Consider the following 18,062-nt stretch of genomic DNA (forward strand, 5'->3'; position numbering starts at 1 on the left):
CACCTGGGAAACTTTCGGTGATTTTAATGTGAGATCCAGTGATATCTACACTTCAATGCAGAAAATGAGCTGGCTCTACAGTCGCTCTAGATAAATCGCGATAAATAGGGCGAATACATATAAATCAGTAAAGCCTGCTGCGATGGAGCATTTTTAATGAAGTGTGCTGGTGCACCTGCTTAGCTAAACCTTTAGCGGCGCGACTTTGTTTTCACTTAAACGCAGTTTTATTTCTTCTTTAGGCCCATCTCCGGATTTTCAAGCTGTCTTTTCCAGTCCTCCGCCCTCCTGCGTATGACTGGGAGGATAACGGACCCCCCAGCCGCCCGCCAGTTTGGCTTGGCAGCCTGCTTCGCCGTGGCCAGAGCCACATTTTTCATTCATTCAGTATCCGGAAAAAAACAGTGTAAGTTAACATTTTTTTAATATATATATATATAAATATATTTATAAGCAAATATGCTTATAAATAAGTATAAACGCTTCCTTTTACCAGCATAAACGCTTCCTTTCAGCAGCGCTGATCCCCCCGCTGGCTTAGGGGACCATTGGCAGACCCGCTGGCCCCCTCTCTTCGCCGCGCCCCCCCCGCTCCCCCCGCCGGCGGCGGCGCTGGGGCGCCCCCTGGCGGACACACGCGGGGCCGCTCCCGCCGCGGAGGGGCGGGGAGAGGGACGAAGGGGGCGTGGCCATTCGAGTGCCCCAGCCTATAGCGAGGGAGGGGGCGTGGTCACGCCCCTCGGGCCCCGCCCACCGGGGGTTTTCGCGCCTGCGCAGTGGCACCAGCGGCTCCCGGCCCCTCCGGCTTGCCGTCGTTTCCCGGCACGCAAAGCGGACGGGCTTTGGCGGCGACATGGCGGCGGAGGCCGCGTTGCCGAGTTCGGATATGTTCGATGAGATCGTGATGGCTGACGAGAGGTGGGGCAGCCTTGGCCGCGGGGTTGGGACTTCGGGGGACAGGCGGGACACCTCGCTTGCCGCGGGTAACGGGTCGGGCTAGGAGGAGGGAGGGGGGAAGGGGGGGGGGGGGGGCTGGGCCTGGGCCTGGGCCTGGGCCTCCACAGTGGGCAGTAGGAGCTGAGAAGGAAAAAGAGAGGGGCGCAGGGCAGGTAATGAGCCCAGGGGAGGGGGAAATTCTCCTCTTTGCTCTTGTTGAGGGACCAGTGTGCTCGCTATCAGCTTTCCCGCTGTGTGTGGAAATTTGCCCCGCCGTTGTGAGCTTGTAGTCAGTGGTGTTACTCTGGTGAAAGTACTGAGCTGGATTGCTGGGCGTGTTGTTCTCGGCAAATCATTATAAACTTGTTTGAAGGGATCACAAGGTGCATAATTGCATCTTAATTTTCAGCGTCACGTGGTAGTTCTAAATATGGGCAGTTTCATTTCAGAGATGGTACAGCGTGGGTTTGTTTCTGGCGGTTGCTTGTGTGCCGTGTGAGTTTGATATGTGATGAAAACAGGTGATGAAAATTATGCTTCTGTCTTCACAGGTTTCATGGTGAGGGGTATGAGGAGGGGTATGCTGAAGGCAGTCACGTTGGAGTTGTTGAGGGACGGAGGTATGGATCGCTCCATGGTGCCAAGATGGGGTCTGAGGTAAATGGGAAAATACTTGAGAATTACAACGTTTTTGTCATTGGATAATTATTTTAATACAGAAACTGTTAGGCAAAGCTCTATGTAGTGGTAGCCTGAGGCCTGCTATGTTACTGTAGGTCCAAGAGGACCTACAAAACTAGTTTAAAGGTGGTATTTTGATTGAATAGTTAAATAGATGGTTTGGTGTTTTCTGAGCTTATTTGCTCTATGAGATTTTGATTAGTTTTTTTCTGAAAGAGAGGATAAAAAGAGACAAAATCAAATAAGCTTGCTCAGAAAAAAATGGTGATGGACATTTTAATAACCCGAAATTGTGACTAAAGGCCCCCCTGTACCATCTGTTGTGGCTCAGCATTAGGGAAAAACATGGAATATTGAGACAGCTTGGGTGGAGAACCATAAAGGCGTCTCTGTTGCACTCTTTGTTACTTCTGATACTGGGAGAGATATTTGGTTGAGGCACAGTTATTCTTTAGTAGATGGAGTCAGTTCTGTATATTGCCACACAACGGCATGCCTGAACCAATAAACCTTTGTGGAAATAAAAGGACCAGAGGGTGGTGGTGATGCACCTTGACTTGTCTCATGTGTCCAGCTCAAGTTTCTGATAACACGGAGTGTGTTCAGTGTTGTACAATGCAGTTACAGTATTTCTGGACCCAAAGTGGATTTTTTTCAGCTTTGATGGGAAGCTGTACTACAGGATTCATGGTAGGCCTTATTTCAAGTACAGCACCACCAATCTAAATCTGTTCAATGTATTGAAGACCTTTGGGTAATGTGGCAGTTTTTCCTTTTCATATTTTCAGGTTTCAGAAAGTTAATTACATATAGAAAGAACAGTAGCAATGGCATTAATGCATAAACTGTCAAATCCTGAAAGGATGGTTTTCGTAAAATTTTGGGTTGCATTTGGGTGTGATACAGAGATGTACAGTGATGAAATATTTCCTACTTAGACTACAGCTATGTAATCCCAAAATGAGAATGTTAAACAGCAGTCTCCAAAGCTGGGTAGATTTATACAAAATGATCCTAGACAGACCATAATAAAGAAGTACTCTAATCTACTTATATTGGGGGTGCTCCAGAAGGCAGTAGGATTATAGACAGTGAGTCACATTAAATGAGAATAAGAGTAACTTGGGTAATTTTAGACCTGTCAGCCTATTTTGTATTTGGGCACAATTACGATACTCATCTGACAGTTGCGTTGCTTGATAGAGAATTAAAGTAAGACATTATAATTAAAGTGTGTCTGTTTTCAGGCATGGTCCTTGGGCAGGCTTAGACACAGTGTCTGTTTGGTCTCGAGCAGAAGATTGGCATTGCTCCCTTGTGGTAGGGCAGTGCTAATTAAGCTGCGAAGTCTGCAGCTAAGTGTCCAGGGGCCAGGTGGTGTGTTTTATCATAGTAGCTTGCGTTTGCAGCAGTGGTAACTGCTGTATCTGTCGGTTTTTTTCCGCTTACCTTGTGTCTCTAAGCAGTTTTGGGGAATGCAAATTAAATTTCTGTCAACAAAAATTTAATTGGAAGCCTCACTTCAAATATGCTTGAACGCTTAATGGGATGTTAAGGCCCAAACCCGTGTCTGTGCCTTAAAAATAACCCCCACTATGTGCTTTAACAAACATAACTAACAGAAGACTGGAACCACCAAGCGCTCCCACTGTATTCTGAAGTGGTTTGCAGGCCACAGGAGCTTACAGGTACAACAATGTTTTGTAAGTTTAAAAGGCAGGTCTATGCATACACCATACATATGGACCAAACTGGAATTTGGTGTGATGTTGGACTTCATTTCTGGAAGTCAGCCAGCTTCTGCTTCAGGTATCAGCGTTGTTTTCCTGTGACTGCTCAGTCACTTCTGAAAGGGACTCCAGCTGACTTACCCAGTTGGTGCATTGAAGAACTTTTCTATATTCCTATTTCATTTGGTGTCCAAAGTTGTAATGAAGAGTTCTGGCAGCAAAGCTGGCTTAGTCAGCTCCTCGTGCTTCTTTCTGATTCCCTGCTACCCTCTTGAGTTCGGCTGGTAAAATTGTTTGCGTATTAACTCAGAAAAAGGTGTGGTCTCCTTTTTGGTTGACTTGGTTGCTCCCTCAGTCCAGCTGGTACGCCTTTTTGTAGGGCTATACAGGGGCTGCTGAAACTCACAGTGCTGCAAGAACGAATATTTACCGAAACATCTTAAATAGGTTGTTTTCTAACTGTCTGTCTACTACCACACTTTAATAAATTTGGGGGCTCAAAGCATATAAAGTGCTAGTTTTGTAAAACTGCTTTTTATGCTGCATTTTAAATATTTTGTTCTCTGATGCTAAACAGATTCTTACAAGAAGTTTCCTGACTCGTGTACTGTGTAACGCAGATAGCCCTCGTTTGTCCTACCCTAGTTTACTGAACTTTCCAGCGTAGAAAGGTACTTGTATATCCAGTGAGTTGTTTCCTGAAGGGTGGGGTACAATGTAGGGCTTTGTTTTTGTTTGACTCTATATACTACATGTTTGGGTTTTTTTCCCCTCATGACATTCTGATAAATTCGCAGATTGGCTGCTACCTTGGGTTTGCCCTGACGTGGCAGTGTCTGCTCCAGAAATGCATGGATGAAAAGAACAGGTAAGGTAAAAAAAAAATGTACTGTTCCTTTAATGCTGTTTCAAATTATGATGTCCGGTATTGCCTGTACAAAAGAAATAGTGAAAAACAGAAGAAACGGGAACAGAGGGCCACTAGGGTGGTATCATGTGCTGGACCATGTGATACTGAAAAGAGGATAAGGGAACTTGGTTTCTTCAGCCTGGAGAAGAGACGGCAAGGGAGATACCTAGTTGTACCACATAAGGGGAAGTTCTAGATAGGGTGGAGACATGTTCCTTGCAGAAGTGCACAGCGAAAGGCCAAGAGGCAACTTTCACAATTTGAAACAAAGTTCTAGTGAGGCATAAGGAGAAGGTCCTTTCCAGTGCAGGCATCTAAATGCTGGTACAAGTTGTCCAGAGAGACTCTAGAAGCTCCATCTTTGTAGATTTTCAAAATCTGGTTGGAGATGGCGCTGAGCAACCTTAGCTAGTTTTGAAGTTAGTGCAACTGCTGCAGAAGGTGGGCTAGGTGACCTCCAGCTGTCTCTTCCAACCTACATTTTTCTATGACTTTCATCTCTTCTCTCCATAATTTTTTTTCCAGTCCACTTTTGGTTAATTTATCTGACAGAATTGCCACCATACTGTCAACCGTTTTGATGTGTGTTCTGGTGAGCTTTTTGTATTGCATTTCGTTATTTTGCTCAGTCAGCTAATCAGTATTTCTGAAGATTCTTGAATATTTCTCAACTTTTGGCAGGTGAGTTAAACGGGAAACCTTACCTTTGTCAGTTGTGCTACAGATTAATTTCTGATTATGGCTTAAATATGTATCAAATACGCACTCTCAGTGAGCTAAATGGGAGAAGTTGTATGAAAAAGAAGGATGGAGGGCTGCATTCTATGCTCTGAATTATTATATATAAGTATTAGTATAATTTTCATATGGACAGATTGAAAAAAGCTTCTGTAGTAGGCTCATTGTTTTTTCTGTTTTGATTTTTTTTTTTTCTGGTAGCAAAAAGATAAGGGCTCTGGATTCATTAATAGGAATGATACAGAAATTCCCGTATGAAGACCCCACTTATGATAAGCTGCAAGAAGATCTGGAAAAAATCAGAGGAAAATTTAAACAGGTTTGTAGGATTAAGTTGTTATTTTAGCACAAAACAGTGTTACTTTCTGAAAATATTTAGTCTCTAAACCTGCTCAAAAACGTAGTGTTTGTGCAGAGCAGTTATTGTTCTCCTTTTGCAATCACAGTAAAAATACTTCAAACGAAGTGGATTAAGTGAAAATACTCGATAGGTGAAAACTCCCCAACTGATAACAAATGCAAAATGAAAGAAAAATATTCTTTAAATGAAAATTGAAATTGTTATTTGACAATGAATTGCAAACGGGACCAGAAGAAGATAAATGGAGGAATTGGGAGTTTTGTTGAACATTCTTCTTGGAAAATAGATGGTTTGAACCGGTCTCATGTATTCTTTTTTAGGTTTGTTCAATGCTAAATATTCAGTCTGATTTTAGAATTGGTACTGAAAGATCTTCACTAACTTTTTGAATATAACAGATGAAGATAAACGTGGATGACCAAAGAAGAAACATTAAAAGAACAGATAACTGGAAAAGTGTTTGTCTACTCTTATTTTAAACAAAATCCATACAGTGAAGAGGTGCTAAATATTACAGGAGAAAGGGAAAGGCATTGAACTTGTAATAGTACTACTTCTTTAACGTTTATTATGTCCAGGTTTTATTTAGGATCACTGAAACACCATTGTGCAAACCTGTTAAATAGAAATATTTGTTTTAATTCCTCACTGGCCTCACACTGATAGATTAATTCCTCAAAAGGAAAGCATATGCATTTGCAAAGTTTCCTTATTTATAAAGGGTGTAAGCTATTTAAAAATCTGTGTATGCAGATCATTCAGTTTACACGGTGTGTAGATATTTTAGGTGAAGTAAAATATAATCAATTGTTTGCAGACTTTGAAGTAGGAAACATTTTTGTGGGTAAAGGGTAGAATGACAAATGAAGCCAGAATGTGAAGGAGAAAGATTAAAGATTCCTGCTCATAAAGTAGCTGCAGCTCAGGACATGACACTTGAACTTTCTGCAGACTGATCCAGTGTGGGGGAAAAACCCACCAACCCCCCCAAAAAGCTAGCAATTTCAGTGATCAGTGAGAGAAATATGACTACCAGAAGAATTTTGATACTGATTTATTATTTATTTGTACATATTATCAAGGAATAGCTTTTTATTTTCAGTGTTGAAAAGACACTTTTTAGTCTCATTCCAAAAAAATGGATGCTGTCAGCTGAATGTATTCAACTATGTTAGTTTAAGGTAAATACAGTCAGCTGTTTTATCTGAAAGATGTGTTAGGTTGGGCTGCTAGATGTCTTTGCATACAATTTGCCAGTGAAATAATGAATTCCAGAAGACTTTTCATCAGCTGTAACATAGGCATGTCTGGGGGAGTCTACGTGGCGTAGTGTGGCTTCATAAGGAGAGATCTGACTGAAGGACATGTTTTAATATGGCCATACCCTTGGGCAGCACGACTTTGTGCCATCTAGACCTCACTTCTGTTTTACTTGTACAGCTTTTTTATAATAAAAAATATTATTTTTTTTAATATAAGAAAATAAGTAACTTGAATTTTTAAAACATTTGCTGTCTGTTCATATCTGGGATATGAAGGACATGCTTTCTGCTAAAATTTTTGGATTTTGGACTCTGAAGATAAAAACAGTTTTGCTGACAGTACAGAGGGAGTTGTGTGCATATATATCAATTTATTTCAAAATAATCTTACTTTTTGTCTGTTTCCTGAGTATGCCAGTACCAGAGGCTTTTCTTAATAACTGATTGCTGGCGTACTGTTTGGGTTTTTTTTTTTTTTTGCTTAATTATCTTACATGTGTAAGCTTTCAAACAGCTTTGATACTTACAGTGAGTGTCAGGGCCATCTAGTGGAGGAGGCCGTTGTATTGTGTAAGAAAGATTATAAGATTTCACAAATATTTATATAGCTAGAAGTTGTTAAAATAGAGTACGGAACATATGTACGCATGATACAGCTCTTCTTGAGCACAGCTGGCTTTTAATTGTGATGCAGCTCAAACCACTGGGAAACAGAACAAGCAGCAACCTGCAAGTACCTGAAAATAGAAGCAAAATAAAGTAGCACACCCTGTAATCTCAGTACGTAGATAGACACAGAACAAGAAGGTCGCATAGTAGAGAAAAGAAAGCTAATTTGACTTTGTATCACTTCAGAGAAGTCCAAATTTGAAAAAGTTGTCTCTGCATCCACAAACCAGTTTCTTTTTGCAAATCGAATTATTTTACCTGTTTACTTCAAAGTAATGAAAGGTACTAGATATTCAGCTGTGATTAACTTTGACTCAAAATATTTTGTTGTTGAAATCCATGAATTATGCTTTAAATAAACTCCCCCTGGACCTTGGTCTAAAAAAAAAGGCAGTTTTGTTCTTCTGAATGGTAGTACAAAGAGAAGTAAATGCTGGAGGTCTAAGTATTCATGTTTTAAAATGCGGCCTTTCTTGGAACCTTCGTACCTGGTTTACAAAGATATTTGTAAAAGCAAGGGAGGGGATTTGAGAGCTCAAAATATCTGTGAAGGGTTTGATTACTAGAAGTGTATAATATGTAAGCTATATGCAAAATATTGGTTGTATCGAAATCAAAATTATTTTTGTTTAACTAAGGAGAGAAAGGATCTTTGCAGACCAAGCGGTCAATGACTGTTACTTTGCAAATTGGTTTGGTGGCTAATTTTCTTGCACTGCTTTAATTTTATGTATAATAAATTTACATTATTACAATAAATTATATATATATTAAATATATATATATATACATATTTAACTATAAAGATTGTAGCAACCAGTATTTCAAATTGGGATATGCCAGGTTTAGGGTTGCCCGTTAGGTCTTTAGTTTAGCTCCGTATGTCTGTATGTACTGATGGAGTCTCTTATTCCACGAGTTTGTATTTTTCTGAATATCTTCTGTCTCATGTCTTGTATGGGCCCAATGGTGTTTATTAAATGAGGTGTGGTTAAAAAAATCTGTTGGCTATGCAGTTGTATACTTTCTTTGGTGCCAACTTTTTAAACTGTTTTCTGCAACAGAGTTGTGGGGGGTTTCTGTGTTGTCCAGGGCTGTAACAGTGGAGTCTTCGCGCTTCGGGGTGGTTTTATACCTTATTTACAGCTAAGGAGTTAAAACCCGGGTTACGTCAAGAATATTGATTTGCCTTAACCAATGTGAGATGTCTAATGTGACTTGATCCAAATAGTCTTGCATTTTGAGTACTCGAATACTTCAGAATGTGCTGCTTGCCAATGTCAAGAGCGGCTGTGAGAACCTGGCTTTTTTGCATGTTTGTATTCTTGCCTGTGTTTCTCAGATCAGTCACCTAGAAAATGAGGAACATTACAGTTAGCAAACACCTGTGAAAGATGTGTGCTTAAGCCAGCTAGAATGCTGCTGGGGAGAAAAAAAACCATCAAAATTTCCAAAACTAGCGTTCAGTTTTGTGATATATAAGCGTGTGGTTTCTTTTCCTGTTACGTTAGTATCTTCCTAAAATCTGTAACAAATGAAAACAAATTCTTATAAATGGCTTCATTAGTTTCACACCTGGTTTACTCATCCTGTGTTCTTGAATGGTCAGGGCTCTGGTGGAAGCCAGTGTTACACTGTAATTAAAGACTCTATCAGAAGATCTATGCACAGAGAGGGTGGATAAAGCTCCTGTGGACCGCGGTCGTTCAGACATTCCCTGGTTTGGATGCTTGACTGTGCGAGTTCAGTATTGCTTTAAAGACTGGGTGGAAAAGATACGGGGGGAAAAGAATCCCATCTTGTAGATTACAATATTGGCTATTAATAAAGCAGAACATAGGGGTTGTGGCTCTGTGCTGTATTGCCAAACAGGTTTGAAATTTTGCAGAAGTACTCCATCTGTTAAGAACAGTTAAGATAGAAAATTTCTGCTAAAAATTCTTGAAGTTGCTAAGACTTAAAAATGCATTGCTGTGTTCACCGCCTCTAGTTAATGCTCAGTAGTTAGGGAGGAATGTTTGAAACATTTACCTTACAAATTTCTGACTTGCCTGGGCTGCGTTCTGGCTTGTTCTGTTTCTTCATGATCATCTCAGCTGAGGTTGCAGAATCCAAAATTTTATTAAAAGGTGGATACAAAGCTAATTACTGCTAGTGTACTGAAGTCACTGCGGTCCCGAAGACTTGTAATTTTTCTTTCTACGATATGCGACGAGTATAAGAAATAGTGAGTTTTGAGGCATCAGCAGGGGAAGGTAAACTCTGACTACAGTGAATTCATTCCCTGCGGAATTGCGTGCTGGTTCAATGCTGACTTACAGCCATGGGATCATCAGCTGCTGATACCAAATCAGCCGTCACTAGAACATGTAAATCTGACTTTGTAGGTTATCTGTGTCATTGTCCTACATCAGTACAGGGGAAAAAAAAAATAGGATGGAGTTTGTTAAAGCTTCCTAGGAAAATTCATGAATAAAACACCTGTTCTATCTTCATTAAGCAGTATATTTTCTTGCCATTTGTTGTAAACTCTAATGTGAAGGGGATCAGTTTCAGCTTTGAACGAACATCTGTAATCAACAGAAATGGGTGAAATAAGTCAGAAAAAAAATCCGTGTATGCAATTCGCTTAAACACCAACCCTGTAGGAGCAGTCTGGCTCATTCAAACCCTATTGTTTTTCTGAAACAAGATTATCATAATTTACATGTGGGATGTGTAAGGAAAGTCTGGCTTCACAGCTTGGCGTGCCTTGTTTGGTTATGTGACTTTTAGATCCCGATTGCTATTGGGGTATGAAATATGTAAGCAATAATGTGTTCTAGTATGCATGGAGAACCCGTGCAAACCCACGTTGCTAGCTTTCTGGACATAGGCCATTTAGAGGAAGGAAAATAAAGACTGGTTTAAACACTCTGGTTTTGTAGGATTATTTTTGGTAAAGTACACATTTTGGTCTGTGTCTTTCGGATTTCTAGAAGGGTAGCACACTTTCATTGATTATTTTTAAATAGATAGATTATGTTCAGATAAAATGATGAGTTTTAATTTTTCAGATCAGTTCCAAAGTTTGTAAACTTACAGGTTTGGGGTTTGAAGAGATGCAAGAGAGAGTTTGAGCTCTGTGATGTATTTATGAATGCTGATTTGCTCTTTGGCTGGAAATATAACTTCCTTTATTGGAGCAAAGGGAGATCCGTCTGTCAGAAGTCTGCCTGCACCCTAATACTCCACAGTGCTTTAGAGTAAGGACCGGTACCCTTTTAAGATAAATGACTTACCCTGCAGAGTGAGGTCAAATAATCTGAATTTTCAAGGTTTTAAATCCATAAATCCTGTTCTGTTGACATCTTTTTTGTTCTGTATGCATCTATATCCCTTTTTGAGTCCTTTTTGAATGTAAAGTTTTAACATGTATCTCCACGTTAAGGTACTACAAGAAAAGAGCATTAAAAATGGGATCTTTTATTTATAAAAATCATGCAACTACAGGTCTGGATCTAACATTTATTTATTTACTCACAAGCTGCCAAAGCTGTATATTTTATTAGATACAGCCTGCTGTTTCAAGATCTAATTTAATAATCTTAGATTCTTTTCTAGTTCTTTTGAGTTTATTCTCAAATAAGAGTGGGTGCTTTCTCCCTGGGTGGCTTGTTTGAACGTTTGTGAGGGTTTTTTTAAATGTCCTGTAATTACTTGGCAGTGTTGGATGCTTGAAGGAGAATGCTGATGATATTAACAAATGTAATCTTCTGGAGATACAGTTGTGGGCAAGCAAGATGAGGACAAGACTCCTTGTCAGGGTAATTGCTCTCTTAAACAATTCCTGCAACGAGAGCAGCGTGAAGCACTACGCATTTTTGACAAAGTGCCGGTATCGCTGTGCCTAATGATCTTAAAGATATAGTTTGAAATCTGCTGGAATGTTAGAAATATCTGAAGTCCCTCTAGATTAGAATCTTTAGTTCTGATGAGAGTTTGTTCAGGGCACTTGAAAGTTATAACAAAGCTGGCTCAGGCAGACAGAGCAGTGTGTGTGTGTGGGGTACTGTATCTCATCCTGATCTTCTTGAAGAGAAAAGCTTTGGTTTGAAACAAAATGTTTAATATTTTTACTGACGTTATAGTTCTATACATTCTTGGTGCTACTCAAAGGCGCTTGCTGCTCTTTTCAACTTCTTATGGCAATGGGTTCTGGTCTAATTACAGCCTAAAACTTCAGCTTCCACAGTTTGGCAAGTAACCATGAAGATTCTCATTTTACAGTCTGCCAGAGTTGTTTTTTTAATGGATAAAATTATGACAGTACACATTACCACAGAAATGTATATATCGCCAGGGAAAATGGGGATTTGGGAGGTGTGAAATGAGTTCCGTGGCAAGTTTCCAGTTGCAAGTTTTGGTGTCTAGGGTTGACGCATAAAGGCCAGCTAGAGCGATCTGGTACTGAAGCGCTTCAGTGTGTCCCAGTTTGGAATTGCAGAACTAGCTCAGCTTCTGTTGACACTAAAAATAATAATATAAAAAGCTTTGTGCGCTATGTTGAAAGCAAAGTCTAAGTATATAACTCCATGCACTCAGACTTGAAAATAATGGTTTCCTTAGCAGAGACAAGAGGAGATCGTGGAGCTCTTGGATTCTTTGGGATTGTCTAGACTACACCGTGCAATGGGGTGGTAGCTGGGCTAAAATTAAAACCAGCTTAATGCAGCAGAAAGAGGATCCCTATGTTAGAACAAAGCACTGATCTAGCTGATGAACAAAGCTGTTAAATATCCAAATAAGCCCTTTTTAACACTGCTTATACAGTTAGTTCATTTGTAGCTAACTTGAGTATCTCTTTGGCATCACATTGTGAATATTCCTACCTTAATCACCGGAGTGTTTATTCCCTAAGTGTAATAATTACATTCTTGTGGCATTTTTCATCCTAAGATTCTTTAAGTGCTCCTCGACTCCTGAACGTACATAAAGCTCTACCAAAGGATGTAATACTATGCAGAAGGAAACACGGTCAGTGAACTTAACTGAAACATAGCCAACATAGGAGACTTTGGAAGTCTTGATTAACATGAAGTAGTACCTGTTCATTCTCATGAAATACACGAAAGGTAAAAAAAAAAATCGGCCATAGTAAGTGCCAGTTGATGTGGAAGTGGCTCGCTATATAGTGTTTTTAATTGTTCTATCGTATTTCATATGCATAGGTCATTAACCGATAATACGTCATTCTGTGTATCTGGTTTTGGCATGGCAAAACTGCCTCCAGGAGATTTCTGAATCGGTATAAGAAATAGCATACAGCTTTAGTCTTGAAAAATTAGAAAGCTTGGTTGTAGTTGTGCAGAATTTGGATGGATGGCATCTGAAATAGTGGTATACTGACTGAAAGAATTAAACTGGTATTTGTTTATAATAAAATTACAGAGTTTAGCAAAATGTTTAGGCAGAAAAAAGATTGACTATTCAGTGTGTGCATCCTGACTCTGCAGTAGACAGAATCAACGTTGGTATTTGTCACTGTCTTTTATTTTTGACTGTTTAGCAGCGTATTTTGCTGCTTTATCTCAATGTAATGATAATTACAATTTTTAACCTTCAGCATCTTCAGGATTCTGGGGGATAACCAACACCGCATGGAATCTTTCTTGATTGTAGGAACTGTGAGTCAGCAACCCTTTAATTTTTTTAGTTGCAGCTATTGTTCCAGCAGCAAGCTTTACTGCTATTGTCCACTGTTTGTCCAGCTCACGTTTACTGGACTGTGGGAACGGATTAGGGTTTCATGGCTTTTTTTTTCCTTCTTGCATAAACTCTTGATCAAAGACATTCCTTGGATGACAAAACACTGTATACTGTGTCACACAGTCCTGACCAGACTGCACGAACAGTAGTTTAAAAACACATGCCTACATTGTTCTCCAAACTGGCTTTTTTTTTTTTTTTTTGCAATGTATGTGCAGACATTGAATTTTTGAGACCCCATTTACCTCCTTGAGAAAACACACATACAGAAGTTATTGTTAATAAGCACTTGACAATTTTTGAAATACAAGTAAAAAACAAATGATTATTTGAATCTGTATAATAGTATGTCACTTTTAACCAGAGCTAGAGGTTATGTCTGCCGTGTATCTCCTTCTTGAGGAGACCTCGGCCGTGGTGCAGTTAGTCAGGTGCTCTGTAAACTTAAAACCACATGGGGTTATGACGTCGTTTTCTGTGTCATATCCAGAATATCTGAGTAAGATGGAGAATAATTTGAGCACAACTGGGAAATTCATAACCCTGCTTCACCGTAGGTACATCGTTAGAAGCACGTGTTGAGGATCTGGCCCAATCGTTATTGTTGCATGTCTTCCTCTGAAGTTCTCTTATGCAATAAGGTGAGGACAAACTTCACAAAAATCCAGTAGCATCGTTATTTCTCAAAGTAATGAGAAAGAAACAAATTGCGTTAGAGAAAAATGCAGAGAGGCTTTTTCAAGGAGCTGTGACTTGTGTTTTGCCTGAAATTCTTCTTCAGCAGCAGACACCTTAAGCAGGTTTACAGAGTGATTTAAAAACATGGAGGACTATATTTAGGTGATTGGAAAGTTGTTTGAGGATGAGAGAACGCTTGTGTTTCCACAAACACGTGAGGCTTTGCCTCTACTTGTGTGACTCTGCAGCGCTGTTGAACACCGTCATGCAGGAGTGAGGGCAGGTGAACTCTTTCACTTATATCAGAAAGATGCCGTCCATAAAGGAGGAACCTTTCTGATCCAAGCGTCTCCATGAAAAGAGACACCTGAACTAATGTGTGGCTGATCGGTGTATTGTCTGAATGGAACAAAGTGGTTATAGTGGATGACTGAAACAGCTACAGAAATATAGAGTCAAAAACATGAAATAAGTGTATTACGTTTGTAAAAAAAATAACATTTACTTTTGAGTAAATTGCTGATGCCCTCTGAAAATCTTGGGAAGATGTTACGTCTGTGCATACAAAAAGAACATCGCTATATTTAACAGGGTATGTTTGCCGCAGATCTGATCTTCCTATTTAAAGTAGCCAGCAACCAAATGTAAAGAACTGTGGCCTGTGGGTGTTCAAGGAGCAAAAAAGCTGTTCAAAAATAATACTCTGTATTCAAACAATCCGTAGTGATAAAATCTAATAAAAGGAGAAATAAAACATCAAAAAGCTCAATTGTGCGTTTCAGACAGTTTGCCATCGGAGTAGTGGCTTAGGGCACTAGGTCACTCCTTTGGTGCTGGCGCCGGTGAGTTGTCGTAATGCCCTAGCGGTGGTTTAGTGGTCTCTGATAAATGATTTGCCCATCTCAGCCCAGCTCCTCGAAGGCTGGTGCTAATGTTACAAACAACATCCTTACGGTGGGCAGCGTGTGAGCTGTGGTAGGAGAGCAGGCATTTGATGGAGTATAGCTTGCGGATGGATTAAGACAAGTGTCAGAGGGCAGTCAGGTGGGATGGATGAAGTAGCAAAACCGCACCAGTCGGCAATGTAAAATCTAAAATTTATTTACTTCGCAGGTTGTGAATGCTGAGTGGATAGCAATTTCCATTCTGTGATGCGCGCAGTACCCACGCAAATCAAAGCCCTAGACGTGGACCCAGAAGAGGGCTGCTGCTCCAACCCGTCAGGTCCTGCCTTGGAGCTTGGCCTGTGCGTGTAGCGATTCCTCCTTTGGTTCAGCTTCCTTGGTGGTATTGGGTACCTGTACCCAGAGCTCTCTGCGACCCCAAGGGCTTACCCTCTTAACCAGTTACTGCTTTATATATTTGTCACAAGCAGTCCCTGGCCATTCTCTCTGCCTGTTTCTGTACCTCAGGCCCGTTATGGTGGGGAGGAGGTTTCTGTCGCCTTCTGGTCACACACCCCAAACCTGTTACCAAGAGTGAATTTAGCAATAGTTGCCTAATGAAGTTCTTCCTTTGCTTCTTTGTTTTCCAGTTCATGCCAGATTAGTCAGAGCTGAGCAGATGTAGTCAAGGTCTCATTTGACTGGGCAGTCTTTGGCTTTCAGGCAGGCTTCACCCCTCCACAGACACGTTAGCAGGGAAGATCGTACTGTGACTGTCTGTTAGCATATATTTTTAATATGACGGGAATATATAATTTTCTACTGCAGTGTTCAAGTGAGTGGACAGACAGACTGGCATTGTGGTGAAACTTGTGTTGGTCTGTGTATGGTAGCGACTACTCCCTAAAAGCTTGGGGCTGTTCTGTGGAGTAATTGATGCTCTGACGACCACGTTAAAAACCTCTTGGGGAGTTCAGCAGACGTGGTGGTGTGTACCCTGGGAGCAGATCTGTTGCCCGCGCGCTGTGGTGGTGCTTCTGCATGGGCAGGGCCCACGCAGGGTGAGGATGCTCCCTGTGTGCCTTACTCCTGATTTGCTGTGAGCATACTACAGAAGTAGTTCCCTCTTCGGTTAAGAGCCCTCAGGAAAATGATGGCTGTGAATACTTAGTGACTTCCCTAAAATAGGAGACTTTTTAATACATAGTCTTCACACAGGGAAAAAGTAGGACAGATCTAAGTAGGGCTCTGCAGATGCTAATGGGACTGTCCAGAAACTATTCCTCTTTTCCTTAATGTCTATCACATTAAAGAAACAGAGGGGTAGCTTCTGCCTTGCTCCTGAGTTTGTACTCCTTGACCTTAAAGAGCAAAACCAGAAGTCTGGCAAGTCTCACGTTGTCGGTGCAACCCAGTTGACTAATTTGCAATCCCTTTCTCATCATTTGATTGTAATATTGTGTGGAACTCACGTCAAAAGCCAGATGGGAATCTATGTTTGCCATGCCAATGCAATTACTATTATCAATTATATTTGTGGGATCGTAAAAATACCGTGTTTGTCTGAGGAGATACATTTCCCATAAAACGATGCTGGCAGGAATTCATTAAAATGCCATCATTTATAGTTTTACTGCCTTTGTCCCATTGTAGCTTTTCAGTGACGTTGCCAGGAATCTTTATCAGAGTATCTAGCCCACATGCCTGGGTCATTCCTGTGACTCCTTTGAAATAATAGCTCCAAGCTTCACTTTCTCCTCTACCTTCTGGAGTTTTCTATCACTTAAAATGCCAGATACACTTGAATGTAAGGGGATTCCGAGTTTTTACATTTAACAGATCTTCTTTAATAAAGAGTATGTGAATTTAAGTGTTCATAAAAGGTTGTCAATCAGTATGAATTCAGCAATGGAATTGAGGAGGTTTTTTTGGAGGTTTGTCTCTGTACACGTCTCAATCTGATGTAAGAAAATACAGTATTTTTCCCTTCAATAAGCTACAGCATAGCCTAGCTGAACAGGCATATTTTTTACAGCCTATAGTAAATTGTTTTTCTTGCTACATTCTTGTCTTTCTGCCCTTTGCTATGTGAGTAATACTGGCATAGTTCACCCAACATTCAAATTTAGTAGTCTGCATTTAGAGATGATGTTTGAGAGAAGGAAAATGTAAATAACAGAGCTGACTATGTGGGATTAAACCTACTTAAGTCACAGAACACTTCAGTCGGTTTAATAGAGTTTATAAAACAGATAGGAAAGGCAAAACCCACTTAACATGTTCAACAACACGCAGGTTTACGTTTCTCACCGAATCATTTTCATTTTTCTATCAGCAAAAATGTTTTTGTCCCAAATCAACATTTCATAAATACATCTTCACTCAATTTTCAAACATTTAAAATCAGAGGGGTTAGCCATCAGTGATACAAAAGTGAGCTTTTTTTTTTTTCCTCCCCTCTTTTTTCTTTAGAATATGCCGAAATTTTGCAGAAAACTGCTAAAAGATCTGTGTGGAAAAAACGAGTCTGTCTTGACCAAGTTGAGTCCAATTTAAGCTCTGGCTTGATCTGTCTTTAAAGTCGTTGTGAATCTAGTCAAGATCTTTCACTGCTAGCTGAATCTTCGCTGCCTGCCAGTGTAACTTCACCGTATTGAGGAGCTCCCGATTTCGAATGGAAAAAATTACAGATCACAGCACGTACCGATGCTGCTTCACCTACCTGCTCTGTGATTTTAGGGTAGGCCACATGGGTCAGGTTTCTGTCTGAAATGACTGGGAAACTGACGGGCTAATACGGGCTCAACTGGGATTCCGCTGATGCAGATGGTTTCCCACCATTGGTAACTGCCCTGAGACAAACTTAGTTTGCACTAGGCTTTAATTAACACATTCGGTGTTAACTTGGGAGTTTCATTTTTCATTTCCTTTGCTGTACGCACTGCACAGAATCAGTTGTCATGTGAAGTTTACTCAATGAGAAACTCAGGAGGCAGATACTAGGTTCCTAATTTGCGACGGGAGAGACGAGCACTTGATGTTTTATGTAATCCTTTTTTTTTTAAGGCAGAAGTATTTTCATAGGGTAAATAGTCAAATGCATAGGTTAGCAGCTTGACCGTTCTCCACTAAGAACAAGCTGCCTGTGCCACGTTCAAGCTCCTGTAGTAATTGATAATACGCACCCCCAGTTTCCAGAGACATTTCGCAATGTGAATTGGGACACACTTTATATCTAATTTCTGTCCTTCTAGGTCCAGTTCTTCTTTACCTATTTTTAGCAGGCTTTTACATTTTTCTGCTTTTCTCCTTATTATCTTAGTGATACAAGAGTAAGATGCAAAAGCTGTGCGTGAGGGGAAGGAAAAGAGAAGGCGGCGGGTTCACCTTACCACTTTTAAAACAAACCATCTTCTGTAAAGGTATTCTAGGACACAAAACCTTACACTGATAAATAAATACAAA

The 18,062-nt window shown here is 40.4% G+C and overlaps 1 protein-coding gene across 3 annotated transcripts in view; it reads left to right on the forward strand.

Annotated features, from left to right (window-relative positions):
- The first annotated feature begins 771 nt into the window (after positions 1–771).
- The window catches only part of LTO1 (LTO1 maturation factor of ABCE1), a 31,785-nt gene continuing 14,494 nt past the window's right edge, over positions 772–18,062 (forward strand). The window contains exons 1-5 of one of the 3 annotated variants that reach the window (XM_054198415.1): positions 772–918; positions 1,488–1,593; positions 4,145–4,215; positions 5,197–5,314; positions 14,827–17,913. In XM_054198415.1, the coding sequence (XP_054054390.1) occupies positions 854–918; positions 1,488–1,593; positions 4,145–4,215; positions 5,197–5,314; positions 14,827–14,865 (399 nt within the window). In that variant the 5' untranslated portion in view covers positions 772–853 and the 3' untranslated portion in view covers positions 14,866–17,913. Of the gene's footprint in view, positions 919–1,487; positions 1,594–4,144; positions 4,216–5,196; positions 5,315–5,676; positions 8,288–14,826; positions 17,914–18,062 lie in introns of those variants that run through there. The other 2 variants (XM_054198413.1, XM_054198412.1) reach the window with 2 other exon arrangements.

Source organism: Rissa tridactyla, chromosome 4 (genome assembly GCF_028500815.1).
Source record: "Rissa tridactyla isolate bRisTri1 chromosome 4, bRisTri1.patW.cur.20221130, whole genome shotgun sequence".
Taxonomy (NCBI): domain Eukaryota; kingdom Metazoa; phylum Chordata; class Aves; order Charadriiformes; family Laridae; genus Rissa; species Rissa tridactyla.